This window comes from Brachionichthys hirsutus, unplaced genomic scaffold (genome assembly GCF_040956055.1).
Source record: "Brachionichthys hirsutus isolate HB-005 unplaced genomic scaffold, CSIRO-AGI_Bhir_v1 contig_886, whole genome shotgun sequence".
Taxonomy (NCBI): domain Eukaryota; kingdom Metazoa; phylum Chordata; class Actinopteri; order Lophiiformes; family Brachionichthyidae; genus Brachionichthys; species Brachionichthys hirsutus.
In genome coordinates, this window is record NW_027180363.1 from 171,138 (window position 1) to 187,381 (window position 16,244).

General features: G+C 43.8%; 2 protein-coding genes across 2 annotated transcripts; one reads left to right on the top strand and one right to left on the bottom strand.

The window, feature by feature from the left end:
• The first annotated feature begins 2,143 nt into the window (after positions 1-2,143).
• LOC137914086 (E3 ubiquitin-protein ligase TRIM35-like) lies at positions 2,144-4,639 on the top strand. Its single transcript, XM_068757706.1, has 6 exons — positions 2,144-2,202; positions 2,281-2,711; positions 2,822-2,917; positions 2,991-3,221; positions 3,348-3,483; positions 3,599-4,639. Exons 2-6 carry the CDS (start codon positions 2,289-2,291, stop codon positions 4,135-4,137), a joined length of 1,425 nt encoding a protein of 474 aa, XP_068613807.1. The 5' UTR covers positions 2,144-2,202; positions 2,281-2,288; the 3' UTR covers positions 4,138-4,639.
• Positions 4,640-7,541: 2,902 nt separating this feature from the next.
• LOC137914094 (tubby-related protein 3-like) lies at positions 7,542-15,602 on the bottom strand. The gene is made up of 12 exons (XM_068757714.1): positions 15,547-15,602; positions 13,615-13,656; positions 11,293-11,344; positions 10,409-10,571; positions 9,789-10,007; positions 9,216-9,349; positions 8,937-9,128; positions 8,491-8,603; positions 8,287-8,401; positions 8,090-8,188; positions 7,804-7,975; positions 7,542-7,675 (listed from the first exon to the last, which is right to left on the bottom strand). The coding sequence occupies exons 1-12, from the start codon at positions 15,600-15,602 to the stop codon at positions 7,542-7,544; spliced, it is 1,491 nt and encodes a 496-aa protein (XP_068613815.1).
• Positions 15,603-16,244: the final 642 nt, after the last annotated feature.

Below are 16,244 nucleotides of genomic sequence, written 5' to 3' on the forward strand. Positions count from 1 at the left end.
GAGCCGGTGAGACGGGTCCGACACGGTGCTGTCCCTGCTGTGTGTTAATATGCCTGTCCTCATTAGATGGTGAGTGATTGGCACAGGCTTTGCCACCCCCCCCCCCCCCCCCTCTCTCTCTCTCCGTTAAGCCCAGATGAAGCTTTTGCGAAAGCTCACGAGGTGCGACCATTAATGAATCACTATTAGCCTGGGTGACACTGGCTGACAACCAATTTACAGGGGGGTGGGGAAAGATAATCTGTAAACAGAGACATCTAAATGCGTGTGAGAGTTTTCTTTATCCTCAGGTATTTTAGAAGCACCTGCCATGGAAGGAGAAGACCGTTTATTTCTTATCATGTGATGTTGTCTTAATCTGAGCTCATGAAGGAATTTCGCAGAGGAAGTTTAATTCCGATGCCTTCACTGACTTTTCCATAAATGGGCATATACTGACCTCAAGTGGTGTTCAATAGCCACAACAAAACACAAATTCAAAGTTGTTGCCAAATATTACAGCACCAGGATGTCAAGAGAGTGATTTGAAGCTTTTCAATGAAGCGAGATGCAAACTTGTGGCTGAATCGATCAGGAAACTCCATTTAGACATGTTCTGGGTTCCATCGTCGGTGGCTGTTGTTGAAGCAAAGCCAAAAGACAATGTCCTGTAAGCAACTCTGTCAAATATGTACCTGATATAAGTAGTAGTAGTAGTACTAGTAGCCGTGAAGCACTATGAACGTGATGCATCGGTACAAATCAATCACTTTGAATCTAAAAAATGCTTTGACATCTGAAAGTGAGACGTTAAAGCATGAACAGAGCTATATGGGCCTGCTGAGGCGGAGAGAAGCGCGACTTAAAAACGCTGAGTCATTTCAAGAGGGAAACTCAGGGGTCTTGATTTTCACCCACATACCTGAACCAATGGCTGGATGTCGTTGTTTGCCAATGCTCAATACTGGATAACTTCATCATAATGAGCTGTAATTAACTCATTCAGTGCCAGCTGTTTTCAGAGCAGCCATACGCTGCTCACATTACCGGTACTTCTATCTGCCTCATCCCAAATTAGCTCCTCTGAGAATCAGAATATAAGCAGGCGTACCTTGGCATGCGAGTATAATTTGTTCCTGGACCAAGCTCATAACTCAAATCACTCTTATATCAAATGCATTTTATCCCATATAAAATAACTGGAAATAATTTAATCCATCAAGTGAAACAACCTTGTGTTGTTCATCTTGAAATGAGGATACATCCTTTTTGTTTTACTATATTATTAGCTTTGCAAATTGGTTTCTGCCGTTTTGCTCACTGTTAATTGTGAATATTTTTATTCCACCTAAGTCCTCCTAAGTCCTACATGCCCAACCTTTACATTGTCTTCACGCATCATGACTCACACCACAAATATAGCCTCTGCAAAGACTTATCCAACCTCAACTTGCTAAACAAAAAGCAAGAAGTACTTGTCAAGTCTGGTTAATTGGCTACAATCAAAGTGGCCAAGTAGAGGATGTGGGTGGTTCTGACGAAGCCCCAAGTTAGCTAAATGGAACCGGCACACGGAAGCTCTAAAGTTGTGCATTTATCAAGAAGAGCAGGGCTCTGCAGCAATTCAAAAGAATAGCAGGCAATTACAGGCTTCTGTATTATAAAAAAGGCAATGAAAACAAAACAATTGCAATTGCTGATATAGAGAGATTTATAGTCGCAGTGATATTATATTCAGAATCAAACATATGAGCACAAATTGAAATGCAACAGGGATCACTTGATAGCACTCAGAACTATAAAGAGGCAGATCTATTCAGAGAACTGCTTCATGACCGAGAAGGAAGCCACCAGATGGCAACATGGGATGCTGAGAGCTGTTTAGTAACTTAATCCCTTAATCCCCTAATTTAGACCAGTGACTTCTGACATTTCAGTTTATTGGAGGGGTTATTAAGAGCTCTGCAGAAGGGTTCTTAATAAGGCCTCAGGAGCTGCCCTCCTGTAAACCAATCAGTTCATTCAGACTGCAAACAAGATGTGAGGTAAGTTAAGGGTTAAAATGCTCTGGCTCTGAGACCCCGCCTCCTTTGGGTGACTCATAGCAGGAAGCAGGAAGTGCTCACTCCTAGGCCCCGTATGCTTGCGACAGATGTGTGGCTGGGACCTTTTCTCGTGGGAGTGACGTGGCTCGTGTTCCTTGGCTTGCAGAGGTGAACAGAGGTCAGTGCTCGTCGGTGTAAACAAAGCATCTCGCTGTGCAGAGCTTTGCACCTTTGTTTTTGTCCTGCCTTCTTGTAGCCCTCAGAATGGCTGGCAGGCTGTCCCTCCCAGAGGTGGACCTGTCCTGTCCCATATGCTGCGAGATATTCAAGGATCCGGTAGTCCTCAAGTGCAGCCACAGCTTCTGTGGACCCTGCCTGGTGCAGTACTGGGCCCACTCCCATTCCCGGGACTGTCCTCTGTGCAGGCAAAGTTTTTCGGATGACCCCGTGCCCAGCCTCACCCTCAAGAACCTGTGTGAGTCATGGGTGGAGGAAAGCGAGGCGGCGCCGGCGGGGAATGCTGGGGAGCTGTACTGCGATCCGGGGGAGATGTGCTCCCTCCACGGGGAGAAGCTCAAGCTTTTCTGCCTGGTGGACGATGAGCCAATCTGTGTGGTTTGCCACGCCTCCAGGAAGCACAAACAGCACGAGTGCTGTCCTTCCAGCGAGGCTGTCGTTAATGTGAAGGTAGAGAGATGGAAGCCGACGTTTCTTCTTTTCGGATGCAGCGTCCACCTTTTCTTTCTCCGTTTCTTTCCACAGGCTTTGAAATCCATGTTGTGTCATTATCTCCGCAGGAGAAAATGAAGTCGGCTCTCAGCTCGTTGCAAGAAAAGGAGGCTGCTTTTTACAAAGTGAAGATAGACTACGAGGACGCAATGGAATATCTTCAGGTGTAGTATTTCTCAAAAAAAAAAGAAGTTAATTCAGCTCAAGGCCACGCTCAAACGAGTTTTTTTATTCTAGATTCAGGCCCGATTTGTGGAGAGGCGAACCCACGAGGAGTTTGAGAAGCTTCATTCGTTCCTGCGAGCTGAGGAGGAGGCCCAAATGGAGGCGCTGAAGACGGAGGAGGAGCAAAGGCGTTGCGCGATGGCGCGGGAGATTGAAGACGTTAGCAGGGATCTAACATCTGTCTCTGAATCCATCAGGGCTTTGGAGGAAGGGCTTGATCTGAAAGGCATCTCCGTTCTTCATGTGAGTCTGAAGACGGACGCATTCGTAAAAAACGGCCTGTTTCATGATTCTTTTGGTGTTTTCCACAGAAAAGCGAAAGTATTTCACCTCCTTGAACTTTTCATCTCTTTGCTTCTTTCAAAGCAGAAGCATAAACTGAGTGACACTAGCTGCACAATCCAAGACCCTGTTATGGCTCCCGGAGCCCTCATCGACGTCTCCAAATATGTGGGCTCTCTGGCCTTCCGTGTGTGGGAGAAGATGCGCAACATCGCCCCATACAGTGAGTGTGTGCTTTCTTCCACCTACGTTTTTATATATTCCCGAGGCGGAGAAAAAAAGGTCGTGATGCCGAATGGACCGCTGCTGACGGCTGGCATTGGTGCCGCTCCTTTCAGCCCCAGTCACCCTGGACCCCAACACCGCCGCCCCGTGGCTCGTCCTGTCAGACGACCTCACCAGCGTCTGCGACAGTGACGAGAGGCAGAAGCTGCCCGACAACCCCGAGAGGTACGACCGCGACGCTGGCGTGCTGGGCTGCGAGGGCTTCACTTCAGGCAAGCACACCTGGGACGTCTGGGTGGGCGAGAACACGGCGTGGGTTGTCGGCGTGGCCAAAGCATCCGTCAAGAGAAAAGAGAAAGTGGCTTCGGTGCAGAAGAATGGCTACCTGTGCGTGTACTTTTACCACAAAATGTACTTTGCCAGCACCTCTCCTCTAATCAGGCTCGGCATGAAGAAGAATCCACAGAAGGTCAGAGTTCAGCTGGATTGCGACAGAGGGAGTGTGTCTTTCTACGATCCGCACGAGAACACGCACATCTACACCTTCAAGCACCCCATCACCGAGAGAGTCTTCCCTTACTTCTGGGTGGGCTGTCAGCAGTGTCCCCTAACGATCAAACCGCTGGAGCTGTCTGTGAAAGCGGTTGAATAGAGTTAGAAGTACATTTGCACTTCGTTTTTAGTTTTCCTCACTGCAAAACAACTTGGGAGCATTTCAGTTTGTGAAATTTCAGTTAGGAGTTTTCCTATAACTTATATATCTTTTTTTTTTCTTTAAAACTAGTGAAGATTTGTTAATTGTTTTTTTCAGATGGCACCTTAAATGGCTTAACATATTTTTTTGGAATGATTTTTGTGTAAATGATGCCTGAGAAAAATAATTATCATTGAAGTTTGATTGAAGTTTGTCAAATGCCTTTGAACTTGCAAGTCAAACTCTTATGTTGTGGATACGTGGCAAACAGTAAATATGCTTTTGTGTGCAGTTACTGTCAGAAAAATTGTGCTCTTAAAATGTTAATTTACAAATAAAAATGTTGCAGCTATCAGCTTTCTGTCCAAAATTCAATACCGAATAGCTCCTTTGGCTGTGAGTTAGACTGTCTTCTCGCCTTGGTGTCATGAATAGTAACGTAAATGATTATATATTCATTAACTTGTACACTGAAGAAGAAAAGAGAACAAATACAGAAAACAATTTTCAAACGTATGTCGAGTGTCTCAGAGTGCTTCAAAATGTCTGGTTTATACACAAAAAGGCAGAACATGATTGAAGATAAAATAAGTAGCTACACAGAGCAATTATTGTAACAAAATAAAATCACATAGGATAGAATATATACAATTAAAAGGAAAGCTTTGCCCTTACAGGCCGTGTCTTAAGGTGTTGACGGAGCCTGGAGTTTATTTCAGATTTCTTTTACCGGTAATAGTATTTTTTTTTTATATGGTACAAAAAGCTTTTAGCATAAAAACACAAGGCAGAATAAAAAAATATATTTTAGTTTGACACTCAAATTCTGCAATCCTGCAACCCTGCCTGGCTGGCTGGCTACGCCAGTACAATTATACCGACTGTTGTGGGCAGTCAGCTGCCTCAGTTTGCCTTCTTAGTTTTCTTAGTGTTATAATCCAAAAGAAAAATCTGTTATAGAATCAAATTCACACAAGACAGACCTTTTCTGAATAACGAACCTTCATCACGACAATAAAACAAGGCACAACAACATTATAAAAGAATGATCTCAAAACTAAACAAGACCATGTCACAAAGGCAGGATTTCTGTTTCCATTTGCATTTCATAGTTTATAATTTTCAAATACAGTAACTCTAATATTTGGCCTGAGGGGGGCGCCAGAGGCAAGTCCATGCTTTTATGCAATTCCACTTTTTTTTAAAAGCTTGTTTTAGAGATCCCAGAGCCACAGCCCGTGTGGAAAAAAAAAACAGACAAACCCACAAAATATACAAATCAAAAGTGAATAGAAGGCAGGGTTGCAGGGTTGCAGGATTGCAGGGCCGGATGAGGTCTGCCACATGTTCCTCGCCAAAGTCCTGGTGGGGAATGCGAGCCTTGGAAAGCCCTTCTACCACCGCCTCTGAAATCCAAGGCAGGGCAGTGCGTTCGCTACGACACGTGCGTGGACCAACTCACAGAACCCAGCGTGTTTGAAGTACAAAGTCCTGCCCAAAGAGACTGAACTGTGATAGAAAGAGAGGACAACAGTGAAAACATGGGCAGGCAGTTAAGATCTAGTTCAGGCTTTCGCTTTCTAAATGCCTTTATTTTGGTTATTCAAGCAATTTACATTGATGGAAATATTAACTTTTGCTTTTGTTTGTTTTCTGAATGAAATGACATTTGTCATGTTTATGAAAATACACTGTTCACTGAATACATTCATCTCTTACATTTCAACATTAAACATGTTTGATCATTTGTTTTATTTACATCTATTTAAAATACATCCATCTGCCTTATGCCTTTTTAAATTACAGACTGGAATGTGTTCTACATGCGTTTCGTAATTAAAACATACGTTTCTTAAAATTCAGTCTTTTTTTATTGCACACATTTTATAAAGGAATTCATTGCTTTGTTGGACACGCTAAGCTAAGAAAGTTTGTAAAACTTACTTGGGATTAACTGATATCTGAATTTGCCCATTAAGGATTTATGTGCAGGAAAAGCAAGGATAAAATAAAATAAAAGCAGCTTCAATGGGACGTCCCACTGAATCATTAAAGGATCCAGATTAGAGCTAACTAAGGTAACTGTGACCAGTGACAAACACATACTGCATATACAAAAGTCTTGTCCTTCAAATACATACATCCAACTGAAGTACTAACATTCTTTTGTGATTATATTCGATCATGTAAAGCCATATTTGTTCCTAAGTGAGCGAACCAGGTAGTTATATTGATGGTTTGAGGCTTGCTCCATCTCAACAAAACTTGAATCTGGAATAAAAAAAATCCCTTTTATTTCTCATAGTTCATAAATTATGTTTTGAACAACTTCCTTTACTGTGTTGTCTATGTAAACAGAAAATTTAGTTTTAATGCCTAACATAATATTCTTAAAATTCCATTTCAAATCACATTTAGCATTAAATGCTTTATTATAATAGTTTATAATGTTATGTGTTATTGTGTGTGCATGGAGTTACATCTTACCGACGACTGGAACCAGCATATTTCTTGTGCACCATCTACTCAAGAAGCCCTCCTCCATTCACTTTATAAATTATACCGACTGTTGTGGGCAGTCAGCTGCCTCAGTTTGCCCTCTTAGTTTTCTTAGTGTTATAATCCAAAAGAAAAATCTGTTAGAGAATCAAATTCACACAAGACAGACCTTTTCTGAATAACGAACCTTCATCACGACAATAAAACAAGGCACAACAACATTATAAAAGAATGATCTCAAAACTAAACAAGACCATGTCACAAAGGCAGGATTTCTGTTCCATTTGCATTTCTTAGTTTATAATTTTCAAATACAGTAACTCTAATATTTGGCCTGAGGGGGGCGCCAGAGGCAAGTCCATGCTTTTATGCAATTCCACTTTTTTTTAAAAGCTTGTTTTAGAGATCCCAGAGCCACAGCCCGTGTGGAAAAAAAAAACAGACAAACCCACAAAATATACAAATCAAAAGTGAATAGAAGCAAAACAAACCATTAATAATCTCTATGAAAGGTTTGTGGTTCTTGATGCAACCGAGGTCTGGGAGGAGTCCCTGTCTCAAGCACAAATGTACGTTTTGTTTTTTCCCCTTTAAATTTGTATAAGTGTACTTATACACTGTTCAAAACATATCAAACTGGTATTGATCTAAAAATGGCAATATAAACCTGCCACTTAGAAATAAAGTGGGTTGTTGGATCAGAGCAGGTCTTGAACGTCGCAATCAGCGTCCTTGCTGTTTCTCATATCAGTTGATTCCTGATGATGCGAGCACTGAGGTCATCAGCTCCAAAATGGTGCTGCTAAAAAAAGGGATTTTAGGGAGGGTGGGAAAGGTGCTGGTTCTGAGCTAAAACCGCCGCTTCATTCGCAGGCTAGCTTGCTGTCGAAACTAGACAGGCCGATGGCAAAGGCTTGAAGGGCACACATGGGGTAGTTGTAGTCCAGAGTGAAGATGTCCTCAGCCACTCTGCCGAACTGCATGACGATGTAGTCAGCTGGAGTCCAGGGAAACAAACGCCCATAGTCATTGCTCTAAGACTGAACCCGGCTGGCAACAAATCATCATTTTCACAATGAAAAAAAGTGTAAAAGATAACACGAGCAAGGACAGGAGGATACTTACGGTCATTGTCGTGCACAATTTGAAAGTTCTTGACTGATGCTTGGGTAACGCGGCCGTGGAAGTTCAGCACATAAGACTGGGTGTCTTCGTTCCACACAGGCGCCTTATTGTGCAGCTCGATCAGGTTGTCCATCGAGTGGTTCTGGCACCGGCTCAGGAGGCTCTCCTGCTCCTTTAAGCAGAACATATCAAAACACTTCACGATCATATCCTACACAATGCCCTTTAGTCAGCTCAAATATTGCTCCAGAGGTTGGCACATGACTTCCAGGACCACCAGACTCACATTCTGAGGCCTCACAGGGACTCTCTCAAAAGTCATGTTCATGCCCGGTATGATTACAGTCATCTTGCGCGGCCCTTTGAATCCCAGCACGTTGGTTTCCTGCCAAACAGCACAAAGAATGTGAGGATTTCAGTGTTGTGATGAACTGGAGACACACTTGTGTGTTGTGTGTCGTCTTCGTCTTCGTCTTCACTCACATAGCAGACGGCAGCCAGTTCCTGTCGCGTGCTGTCTTCTAGCAGTGCTTCGGGGGTTTTACAGGGATTGCCGCCATTGTCATACACGGTGAATTTGGTGCCCATGAGGTTGGACCTTATTGATTGCAAATTGATAATTTGTCAACTGCCAGGCAGCAATTTCAGCACAGTGATAACGGCATAAAGGGTGGACTGTGGCTTTACCTCAGCTTGCCAATGAAGCTTTCTCCCTCTCGTGACAGGTCAGTGGCGTCCACTGAAATAAGGTAGTTAGAAGTCTTGCTCTTTTTTCTCTTCCTTCCCGCCAGCAAGAACGCCTGGAATGAGTCAGAGAGCAAGACAAATGCATTTGTGTCGTGTATATTCACCTGGTTTATTCTCTCAGCAGCTCATATAAGCTCTGAATGCTTTGATCACTATCGTTTCAAATGTTTGCAGTACGAGGGGATATTGTGTTGAATAAAGTTTAGATTATGTTGGAAAGAGTTTGCCAGGGAATAACAATAACAATTTAAGCATATTTCTAACCTTAAAAACCTACAAACATTTGACAAAAGAAAAGTAAAAAGTCCACAAATCTGATCATCAAAATACTTGCAGGTTAATCAATAAATAGACTAATAATCTGAAGCATCCCATCCCACACTCACTCTCTTGCCGTCCTCTCTCTCCATGTGCATGAAGTAGGTGGGGTAGAGGCCGCGGTCCATGCCCTTCTTGTCCCGAGAGATTCGACATTTAACAGCGGCACCACGGGGAGCCGGACGCAAGACAAACTCCTCTAGATTGGCCACATCCAGGAGTGCGCCGTCTGCCGTGGGCGATCCGGGAGTCGACACATCCTGGGTACAATAAATAGAGGATGTGGATTGGGGATTTATGGTTTGTGGTAAAAGCCAGTTGTTGGATGCGCGTGTTCAGCTGCTTACGGGATTGTCCTTGCTGCTAGCAGCAGAGGCGGGTCTGTTGGTGTCTGCGTTCGGGGACAGAGGACGTGTTCTGTCCTCCTCAACGTTGTCCTCCTGGTCGCTGGCTTCGTCGAAGTTCATGCTGCCGGACAGACCTGGTGAGGGAGAAGATGGAAAGATGCGATAGAGTCTGTGAACATTTCCATTAACAGGAGGAAAAAAAAAGCAAACGTTTAATTTTTGTGTCTTTAACTTTGGTACAAAAGACTCCCTGGCTGACTGTAGCCGGTCCAGACTGCTCGAGACATCCGTCTCTTTGTGGATAATTGGATTTATCAGGCAGGACGCAGCTCTTGGCTACAGCTACAGGCCGTGTTAATGCGCTGTCAGAGAATGACATTGCGCCACTGGTATGGAAAGATATCTCAGTAAGCTGGTGAAATTGCATTTCCCCTCAGCCCTGAAGTGTTAAAGGAACAGTTGACCCCAAAAATGAAAATGGAGCCATCTAGTCACGTTCCCGTTCACTTTTTAGAAGATATTAAAATGTCTGTAAATCCCAGGCCTTTATCCCCAAACTCTGCAGGCACCCACCTTGTTTCTGCAGTAACTCGTGGATATCTGTCTTCGGCTCGAGCAGCGTCTCGGTGTCCCCGTCCCTCTCAGGCTCCTCAGCAGCAGTTGACTGGGACCGAGTTTGTGTCCGAGACGGGGGCTTGGACTCCAACTGGGGCTGGCTGACTGACACGATTTGTATTTTCATTCCTGAATCAGGGGCTTCCGAGCTCAAGAATGCTGCAGGGCCATCGATACCTGCGGCAGAAGATGACAGATGACGGCAGAGTTCTCCGGCTGAGGGTATGATATAGAACCGGCGGCACCTGATATCACATAATACAAAGCCATATTTGAACTCAATGTAATTCAGCATCCTTTTTGATTTTGCTCTGATATAACATTAGCCTTTAAAAAAACAAATCCGAGTGATAACATAATTAATATAATTTCTAAATTATTGTGTTTCATTGAACTGATCATTCTGTAACGCTATCATTTTTCACAGTCGTATTTTCACAGCAGCAGTGCCACATTATAACACTGCCTCACAAACCCTTAATTATTTTACTTATCTTTCCTACACACACAAAATGCTTGAAAATTGAGAGCACCTGTCTTTTACGTGACCTTTAAGTTTTAACATGTGATCATCTCACCCTCCATGATGACGTCGTTGGTGATACCAAGCTGGGACTCTACCAGAGGGGCCTGCTCCTCGCCACGGCGAGTTCTGGAGCGCTGGGGCCGAGCCTCCGTGTTGGGCTGCACCATCAGGGGTTCCTGACGCCTCCTCCGCTGCTTCTGCTCCAGCAGCGCCCTCTACAGACCAAACAGGAAAATAAAAATGGATCTCATTCAAATTATACACATGCTGTGTGTGTGCGCCAACTGAATCAGCAGTCATTAGCTCTCCGAGAGCTCCCGGTCTCAATTCGCATCGTTTTACAAGTAAATGTAGGGTAGGATGATGCGAAGCGACAGTAAAAGGATGAACTGGCTTTTCTCGTTCAATATTTACGTACGTATTTCCAGAACCTGTGTGTGACGCGTGCCGGCCCTACTGGGAATAAGCGGGCATGTCCTCGTGAGTTACGTAAGACTCTCAAGCAAGGCTGGCCGGACTCAACTAAAAGTATGCTGCACAACTGAGCACCAGTGGGGCCACGGGGCGGGCGCACACACCCGCACACCCGCACACACACAAAACGGGTGGATGAAAGGAACCAATTCCTATTCAGGAATAAGTAGGCATGAGAATTCCAAATGACTTGGCGATCAAATACAACATTAATCTCTAAGGAGTACCACTGGAGCTACTCCTGCCAGCACTCGGCGACATCGGAGTGGCAGCACACGTCAACTAAAAGTCAAGTTTAAGGTGAAAATATAACAGACTATAATCCAAGGCTCAGAATGCAGTCCAAATGCTCTTCAACAACATGACAGTACTGACATCCAAGTCTTGGTCGAATAAGAAACAAACAGCAGAAGTGTTAATTGTCAAAAGGTGTGTGCGAGTTCTTCATTTGTGGGTTCCTACCTGCTTCTCCAGTTTCTGCCGCATGAGACTGGAACCATCATCCTCAAAGCCACTAGGAAAAAAGAAGAAACCTTACTAATGAAGGGTAACGACGATCTTACACAGGATCTACACTGAATGTCAGTCTCCCCATCAACTTTAATACAAGATAAAGACTTGATATGGTCCCTTAAGAAATAAGCCAATTATGGCTTTAAAAAAGGGTTTAATGACACTGTAAAAATGAAAACTATCTGCCTAAACTAAAATGGCTAATCGTGAGCCTACATAGAGTAGAAGCTGAAACCAAAAAAATTACCAATATGTAAGCAAAAAGGTAACCTTCCGAACCTGTTGGAGAAATGCTACATTCCTCATTCAGAGAAAAAAGAATGAGAAAAATGAAAAGAACGGAGTTCTAGTGGGGAGAATGCCTCTTGTCTAAATCCTCTGGGAATTGACTATGGACACCTATCTGGGGGGACAGGGTGTATGTTGCTTAGCTACCAGGAGGAAAGAGAAGGGCAACAGCAAGAGTCTGTGCCATCGGAGTTACAAATTCTCCATCAAACACAACTCCATCTTGCTGCTATCTGTCAGCGAACAGAGATAGTTACATCCAAACTATTAGCATCTCGCTGTCTTTTTATTTTCTTTTATAACATGATTCTCAGTTGTTATGTGAAGGTAATGACACATGACTCTTAAACACCTCACATCTCTGAAGGATAGTCACTCAACGCCAAAAGGTGAGGAGCTCCGAAAACTCATCCATCCCGATTTCTCTAATAAGTTCTCATCAATAGCCCAACAGTGAGAGGCCTTGCTGAACTCATTACCTGCCGACATCAAAATGAGTCACCTCGTACCGGTGTGTCACACTAGGTGCGTTTACACGGACAAAATGTCTTTATTCCGATCAGAGTTCACAGTAAAACTGTGATCCGATGCGCCGTGTTCACGGACCCTAAAAATCCGATCCGATTAGGATTTGCGCGTTCATGCATCACACTTTTGATCGGAACAGAATATTCTGACATGCGCAGTTTGACCAAAAGCACCGGAAATGGTAGAAGAAGAAGCGTAGCGTAGCAACTTCCGCTGTGAACAAATCATCGCTCCGCGCTTTCCTGCCTGAAACGTCAGCGTTATTTCGCTCCTTTTCCCCGTTTGCGCTTTTAGTTTCCTCCTTTAATGTCTCCGGAAACATGTTTGTCTCAGATATTGACCGGTTCTGTCTTCCGCCCGCCGTGCTTTTCGCTCGCTCTGCTTCAACTAGCTTCCGGCAACAGCAGTAGGGCGTGTAGCTGACGTCACAGACATGCGCAGTAAGGACGACTTGTACCGATACATCGGAATAAGTGTTTTCATGCGCCCTGACCGGGTTACAAATCGGTATAAACCAGCCCTCTCGATCGGGATAGAATTGTGACCGGATCAGGCTGGATTGGGTTAGACTATTCCGGTTATTCCATGAAGCATTTTTATTCCGATCAGGATTTTAACCGGGTTAAACGTGTCCATGTAAACGCACCCATTATCGCTCACAAATCCTCCTCCAATTATCCCTGGCTGTTGAAATTTGCAAACACATGTCTCCTGGGAGGTCACTGGAGTATATTCTCTGGTGACAAGGTGGAGAGATACAGAGTGGATGATGGTAGTTAATTACATGTTAGGAACTGTCTTTGAGGACGGTGAGGAAAGAGAAAGGCAAACACTGCAGGTCCAATCATCAGCGAGACCTGGGAGAAATCAATGTGGCCTGATGTGCCACGTCAAACTGCTTGTGTCAATAACAGGAATAACACATCAATAACTGATGGTCAGTCCCATTGATCATGTTCCCTACACCACAAAGCTCAGTCTGATTAACGGCTGACGCATCCTACAAACAAACACTAGACAACCACTGATAACATCAAACTCAAACACAATATTGCTTTAGTTCTCTGTAGTTCACCCAGAACACGTTCAAGGTGGATCAAATCCTCTCTTTCCCTTTATAAATGCAGCTAAACTCTGAGTCCTTTGGCCATGTTTAATTATAACTACACAATCAAGGCGAGGTGTTTATGTAGTTCTTTGAAGACGCTGAATAAGAGGTCAATGTTAAAAGCTATCTGGATATCAATTACCGGTAGTGAAACTAATATTTGTTGATAGTAGGGTAAGTACATTGTGCATTGACTTGTACATACAATGTAATAATAATGATGTTTTAAATTGCATCATGGCAGACTTTAGATCCAGCCGAATAGTCTGAAAGTTCAAGTCTTAAACTGTGAAAGGAAAAGCATTTGGTGAGAATGTGTGTCGATGTACTTGCTGCTTAGTGCTTACCTCACTGTCGAGTTAGTAGAGAAGCTGGCAGAGCTGGAGGGTCTTAAAATAAAATGGACAGTTTGGCATCAAGGAAGAGCAGCACAGGTCACGTGGAAAAGAGCAGAATAGTTTCAGCAACAAAATCACAACAATCCGGCAACATGTAGTTTCACAGATTCATCCGAGGTCTGAACAAAACCCAAATTGTTGCAATCTATGACAGAGGCTTTATCTTTAGACATTATTTAGACTGATGATAACAGCTGCAGAACTGTTGCAACAACATTGAAGACAAACTTTTTCAGAGCATTATCACGAGTGCTTCGGTCTGTTGTGGTTTCAGAGAATGCCACAAGTGTTCTCGGAAAACATGGACGATACAGACACAACAGACAGCTGTGGGTGATCAATGTTTCATTAGTCCGTCACAGCTTAGGTGACGAGAGAAGGGCACGCCACTGTTGTCCCTTCGTTGCATGTCTGAAGCAGGTTTCCATGGTAATATTATGTTCATTAGATTCAAATGTTTTGTTATTGCACAACGCTAGAACAGTGCCATAACCGCAAAGAGGTTTGACACCTTAACAGCGTGTGAAGAGTAGCCCAAATAACATTCATGCTGTCAGCTCCATCAAAAGTGCACCTCCACCAGTGATTAAAAACCCGCTGCCAGGGCTCCACTGTGATTGGAGGCCTTAGCGCTGCGCTGTAAAGACTAACAGAAGAGTCGGCCGAGATGTGTACCGTAATTAGTCTGGAGCTGCACATCAAAATGAGATTGTTCATTCAGAAGACATGTGAAATGTCTAATATGCTATTAAATACTTGAAAGAGCCTGGTATAAAGCTAGCTTTAAGTGCTGTAAATAATGTAATTATAATAACACTGTTGAATCAACAGTGTTGATCCAAGGTGGAACAGGATTTCAAACCCATTATGAAATCGCATGGCATTAAATTTATAATCAGAAGACATCCGATTCGGCTTATTGTTCATTTTAAGTGAAATAATTCCACATTGCAACTTCAAAAAGGAATTTCAATGAGCAGAACAATGTCTGCCACGGGCAACAGAGCTTCAAGCTAAGATAGGACACAGCATAAAAGAGGACTGACAAAATGAAATGGGTGACAAAATGGCAACCAGAGCAAATAATAAGCCCAAATCACATTTTAGAAAGAATAAAAGACCAAAACAAAGTCTCCGGCACGTGAAGCTCAGCAGGACCGAGTGTTCCGCAGGCTTATAGTTCACTGAAGCAACAACTGTCTGCCACAACCGTTACTGAACCCGCATGTCGTTAGCGTGATAACACTCTGTTTATCAAGCATCGCCGAGCAGAGGCTTTGGTCTCTATATGCAAGTGATACCACCAACACCAACCCTACATCCTCGCTGTCTCAATGTCGAAAGAAAATCCTAACCGTGTTTGACTTTTAAGGAAAAGCAGCTGCAGCAGCAAACGATTGTTGTTGTTGCTGTTCTCTGCCGCCCACTAGATCTGTGATCGACTTTTACCGACATGTACATCTCTTTTAAAAACGGATGCATCATACAATCAGACTTTTCAACCTAACAACTACACGTGTTGGTATATGTGCAGTGACACACACACACACACACACACACACAAATGACCAACTCTGGTTACAGCAGAGTCGTAGCCTGAAGCTCTGAATAAGTAACGATATGGTGACAGCCAGGAACATGAGCGAGAGGTACTGCAGCTCGGCTACTCGGCTCGCTGGAGGGATGGAGCAGCGTTTGGAGGAAAGATTAGAGACGCACTGATCTCTGTCCCCGACCGCTCAGCAGCTCTCAATACAACAAACGTGTGTGCGCCATTGCAAGATCTAGTTCTGCTCCAGGAGTAAATAAATAAAATCACACATGAATGAATACGTTAACTGCAGCTATAGTAACACCACCGTCATTTCTGTGTGGCTATACCTGTATGACCATCGGCTGTAGACAGGCTGAAATCCTCCATTCTTTACAGCGTCCATGGATGCAGCTGCAGGAAAGCCAAGGCTCTCCCATCTACGGTACCACAAAAATATTCTTCTACTGGAGCTCAGAGTCGCTGCGGAGTCCAAGTCTGAGTGCTCTGAAGGTTCCAATATCTGCTGCTATATGACTGAGAAAGAGTTGCTATGTCCCACCCAGGGGAGCGACAGCTACCAGTGCTGAGATCTGCTGAGATCTGCTGAGGCTGGAAGGCTCGGGGCCGTTTCCATAACTTCACACTTAAGGCAAGACGCAGGGATTCACTGAGGGAATCTCGATATGCAAGTGAGGAGCCTAAATAATTATTCCACAAAGGTCACCCCTAACAGCACTCAAGCTGAATGAAATTAGACTCGCTGCTACTGCTTCCTTTATTGGACTGTCCGGCTGCTTTCCAGTAAGTTTCTAAAAGACTCAGCAATCGGTTGGAGCTCATTTCCTCTGACTCATGACAAGACTCCACATTTGTCATTCGCGTCTAAGTTTTTTTGCAGTAATTGGAATTTATTGAGCTTTTTATAGCCCGCACGCCTTCTAGAAATAAATGTCTCATCAAAATTACTGGATTAAACTCATGACAGTCGACATCATACGAGTAAGAATTCCAATCTGTGATCCACATAAAAATATTCGAAAATCAA